The sequence below is a fragment of the Salvia miltiorrhiza genome, chromosome 7 (genome assembly GCF_028751815.1).
Source record: "Salvia miltiorrhiza cultivar Shanhuang (shh) chromosome 7, IMPLAD_Smil_shh, whole genome shotgun sequence".
NCBI classification, from domain to species: domain Eukaryota; kingdom Viridiplantae; phylum Streptophyta; class Magnoliopsida; order Lamiales; family Lamiaceae; genus Salvia; species Salvia miltiorrhiza.
Genome location: NC_080393.1, coordinates 25,479,314 through 25,484,123, shown reverse-complemented (window position 1 = coordinate 25,484,123; position 4,810 = coordinate 25,479,314). Strand labels below are relative to the sequence as shown.

Below are 4,810 nucleotides of genomic sequence, written 5' to 3'. Positions count from 1 at the left end.
ATAAAATTACAATTTATAGTTAAATACTCCCTCCGTCCACGAAATGAGTACCCATTTGTGGACGACACGGGTTTTAAGAAATGTATGGAGTGTAGTGTGGATAGTTTAAGGGTCCCACTTTTTGAGTGTATTAATTAAAGAGATGTGTGGGGTACACTTGCCAAAAAGGGAAATGGGTACTCATTTCGTGGACGGACGAAAAAGGAAATATGGGTACTCATTTCGTGGACGGAGGGAGTATAAGAGAAAATGTATGATGTGATGGTTCAAAAAACTGAAATGAGACTTTTTTTGTGAAAAAAAAGGGATAAGTATGACTCTTTTTCTTGGACGGATGAAGTATTAATAAACATACAATTTTTGTGGCCGAAGAGAATCCATTTATTTCAATTTTTAACTAATAAATATAAAATCAGCATTCTTAATATTAAAAATAATGGTTATAATTCCTTAAAAAAAATTGTTATAATAAATGTATTTAAAATAATTAATAAATTAAAAAATATGGGCCTTTTGAGTTATAGTTAATAATATGATCCAAAATTCCAAATGAGATATTGTTAGATGCGCCGAGACGCTAAAATGCGCAGTCCTAGTGCAAGCTGCCTCGAAACTCCTGGAGTGCGCTAGTCCACTCTCTTTATAAGCAACTTGAGCTCCCATACTCCACTGCCAAAAAATAAATTTCAATTTTATCCTCTCCTAAGAGAAATGATAAGATTTACTCATTGCTCTTCGCCTTCCCATTCCGACCAAGTCGAAGATTCCGATCCCTCCTCAAACTCCTCATCCCTCAGTTCTCAGCCGAGCCTCCCTTCAGTCCCCTCCCTAACCGACCTCCCTCCCTCCACCGCCACCCACCACCACTGCCTCGCCACCCTCAAGGGCCACTCCTCCTCAATCTTCTCGCTCTCCCTCGCCGGAAAGCACCTCTACAGCGGCGTTTCCGACGGCCAAATCCGCGTTTGGGATCGCAACCCCTCCTCATACACCGACAATGGCGCCGTCTCCGAGAGCCGCAGCGCTGTCAAATCCATCGTTGTCTCAGGCGACAAGCTCTTCACAGCCCACAGCGACAACAAAATCCGCGTCTGGAAAATCGACAACTACTCCGGCGACGGCAGGAGGTGCACGGCGGTGGCTGTTCTGCCGACGGTGAGCGACCGCTGCATGAGCCTCTTCTCCGCGAAGAACTACGTCAAAGTGCGGCGCCACAAGCGGTGCACGTGGGTCCACCACGTGGATGCGGTGGCGGCGCTGGCCGCCACCAGCGACGGTGCCCTCCTCTACTCGGTGTCGTGGGACAGAAGCTTCAAAATCTGGCGGAGTTCCGACTTCAGGTGCGTGGAGTCGGTGCAGAACGCGCACGACGACGCCATAAACGCCGTCGTTTTGTCCGCAGACGGCCACGTCTACACCGGCTCCGCCGACAGGAGGATCAAGGTGTGGAGAATCAACGGCGGCGATCAAAAGCATTCGCTCGTTTCCACGCTGGAGAAGCATAAATCCGCGGTGAATGCGCTGGCTTTGAGCGGCGATGGCTCCGTGCTTTATTCTGGGGCATGCGATAGGTCGATCATTGTGTGGGAGAGAGACGGCGGCGCCGCCCACATGGCGGTGGCGGGGGCGCTGAGGGGCCACACGAAGGCTATCCTGTGTCTGGCAGTGGTCGGAGAGGTGCTGTGCAGTGGATCGGCGGATAGAACGGTTAGGGTTTGGAGGAGAGGGATTGGAAATAGTTATTCTTGCCTGGCGGTTCTTGAAGGCCATCGGAATCCGGTCAAGTCTTTGACGGCGGGCTTCGACACTAATCACGCCGGCGATTCCGACAATTCTTATCTGGTTTACAGTGGCAGTTTAGATTTTGAGATCAAGGTTTGGAAGATTAGGGTTCCATTAATCACTTAATTACCTATTTTGTTATATGTATACTGGTGGGGATTAATTTATTTGTGTAGAGAGTTGGAGGGAAAGCTAATTAAGTATAATACATATATATACACCTTTTTTGTTCTTCCGAGGTTTCGATTTGTGTATGTATCAAAAATTTGATATATACCATTGTAATTTTGTGTGTATAATAGTTGAATTGGGAAAGTTAAAATCAATTTTAATTTGATTACATTTTAAACCGTGTGAATGATAAGATATCTACTAGCTAGTAGCTAGCATGACTGGTGTCGAATATGTTTGTAAATTCTAAAGAGGAATAGTTGTAATGACTAATGATTGTTATTTCAACTTGCAGTTTGCAAGTTGAAGCCCATATTGCATGAATGATCTGAATGTGAGAGAATCTTGCGTTGAATTTATGCAACTATTGACTAGAATTAATGAACCAGTTCTCACGTTTGATTTTTGAAATTTAAGTATGAATTATCTAATAATAAAGAATCAGAACCTAAATTTTCAAAGGTTTAGTCGTGAAAATCACTGCCTATAACCTACATTTTCATTGCCTCCTAGCGACCTAGTGATTGAACATGCATGATTTTTTTATTTCGGAACCAATATATATTCTTAACTTCAAAATTAATTAGAATTGTGAATTATTCATTATTTTGAAACAATGAATCGATGTTTACAAAAATCCATACGGTAATAGTTCTCTTAAATTCTTAATTTGTTATTATAGTTAATTATTCTAATAATTATTACATATATAATAGCCTCGTTATAAATAATTATAGGGTCAAATTCTGATAATATCATACATGTCCTTAGTTAATACGTAGAACCAAATTAAATCTAAATCATACATTTTGTTCATTTAGACACATAATTACATGACAAGGGGCACAGACTTTAAATTTCAGTTCAAAATAAAATACAGAAAGATATAATTTTTTGGAAAAAAAAGGCATGGGGATATTATTAAATTCACGTGTATACTAAATTTATGCATATATATATTTGTGTTTAACTATATATATATATATATATATATATATATATATATATATATATATATATATAGGGGGCCGCTCCAATGAGACCCCCTAATTTTAGTGAGATCTAGGGCACGATCTGATGCGTTTATTTTATCAATCCTATGGCTGATATTGTATCTGGAGGGTGATTTTTTTTTCACAGGGTTCGAATCCTGGAGGGAGCAGAATATTTTAAATTTTGTTATTCATCAGCATATACTGCATTGTTCATCAGTATATACGGCTTTGTTCATCAGTATATATGTCTTATTCATTAAGAATTTTTTAAATTTTATTTTTCATCAGTATATACATCTTGTTCATTAGATATACGTTTTGTTCATTAGTATTATATGTCTTATTCATTGTCCTTGAATTTATGCAACTATTGACTAGAATTAATGAACCAGTTCTCACGTTTGATTTTTGAAATTTAAGTATGAATTATCTAATAATAAAGAATCAGAACCTAAATTTTCAAAGGTTTAGTCGTGAAAATCACTGCCTATAACCTACCTTTTCATTGCCTCCTAGCGACCTAGTGATTGAACATGCATGATTTTTTTATTTCGGAACCAATATATATTCTTAACTTCAAAATTAATTAGAATTGTGAATTATTCATTATTTTGAAACAATGAATCGATGTTTATAAAAATCCATACGGTAATAGTTCTCTTAAATTCTTAATTTGTTATTATAGTTAATTATTCTAATAATTATTACATATATAATAGCCTCGTTATAAATAATTATAGGGTCAAATTCTGATAATATCATACATGTCCTTAGTTAATACGTAGAACCAAATTAAATCTAAATCATACATTTTGTTCATTTAGACACATAATTACATGACATGGGGCACAAACTTTAAATTTCAGTTCAAAATAAAATATAGAAAGATATAATTTTTTGGAAAAAAAAGGCATGGGGATATTATTAAATTCACGTGTATACTAAATTTATGCATATATATATTTGTGTTTAACTATATATATATATATATATATATATATATATATATATATATATAGGGGGCCGCTCCAATGAGACCCCCTAATTTTAGTGAGATCTAGGGCACGATCTGGTGCGTTTATTTTATCAATCCTATGGCTGATATTGTATCTGGAGGGTGATTTTTTTTCACAGGGTTCGAATCCTGGAGGGAGCAGAATATTTTAAATTTTGTTATTCATCAGCATATACTGCATTGTTCATCAGTATATACGGCTTTGTTCATCAGTATATATGTCTTATTCATTACGAATTTTTTAAATTTTATTTTTCATCAGTATATACATCTTGTTCATTAGATATACGTTTTGTTCATTAGTATTATATGTCTTATTCATTGTCCTTGAATTTATGCAACTATTGACTAGAATTAATGAACCAGTTCTCACGTTTGATTTTTGAAATTTAAGTATGAACTAGTATTTGCCCCCGTGCGATGCACGGAATTTTTTTGTATATGTTATAAATATTAAATTAATTATAATAATTACAAATATTCAAAAAAGTTATAAATTAAATACTCCTTTGGTCCCATCGAGCTTGAGTCGTATTCATTTTTGGGCTGTCCCACCGAGCTTGAGTCGTTTTCCTTTTTGACAAAAATTATGTAATTTAAAACACTAATTAACAAAACTAATTGCATCCTTATTTTTCTTTAATCATCTCAAATAACCCTTATTTCTCAAAAAAATCAAAATATATTTTGCAGCCATACTTAAATAATTTAATTTTTATATTTCAAATAATTTAAAATAATTGAATAATTTTATTATTTTAAATAAACTTCAGATTTAATTAATTTAAATTTTATATTTAAATAATTTAAAATAATTAATTATATAAATAACTACTTAACCATAAAT

The 4,810-nt window shown here is 35.3% G+C and overlaps 1 protein-coding gene across 1 annotated transcript; it reads left to right on the top strand.

The window, feature by feature from the left end:
• The first annotated feature begins 556 nt into the window (after positions 1 to 556).
• LOC130993703 (protein JINGUBANG) lies at positions 557 to 2,131 on the top strand. The gene has a single exon (XM_057918728.1). The coding sequence runs from the start codon at positions 712 to 714 to the stop codon at positions 1,906 to 1,908; it is 1,197 nt and encodes a 398-aa protein (XP_057774711.1). The 5' UTR covers positions 557 to 711; the 3' UTR covers positions 1,909 to 2,131.
• The last annotated feature ends 2,679 nt before the right edge of the window (positions 2,132 to 4,810 follow it).

What these genes read in the sequence shown, in the direction of transcription:
- LOC130993703 (XM_057918728.1), top strand. Translation starts at nt 712, where the DNA reads ATGATAAGATTTACTCATTGCTCTTCGCCTTCCCATTCCGACCAAGTC.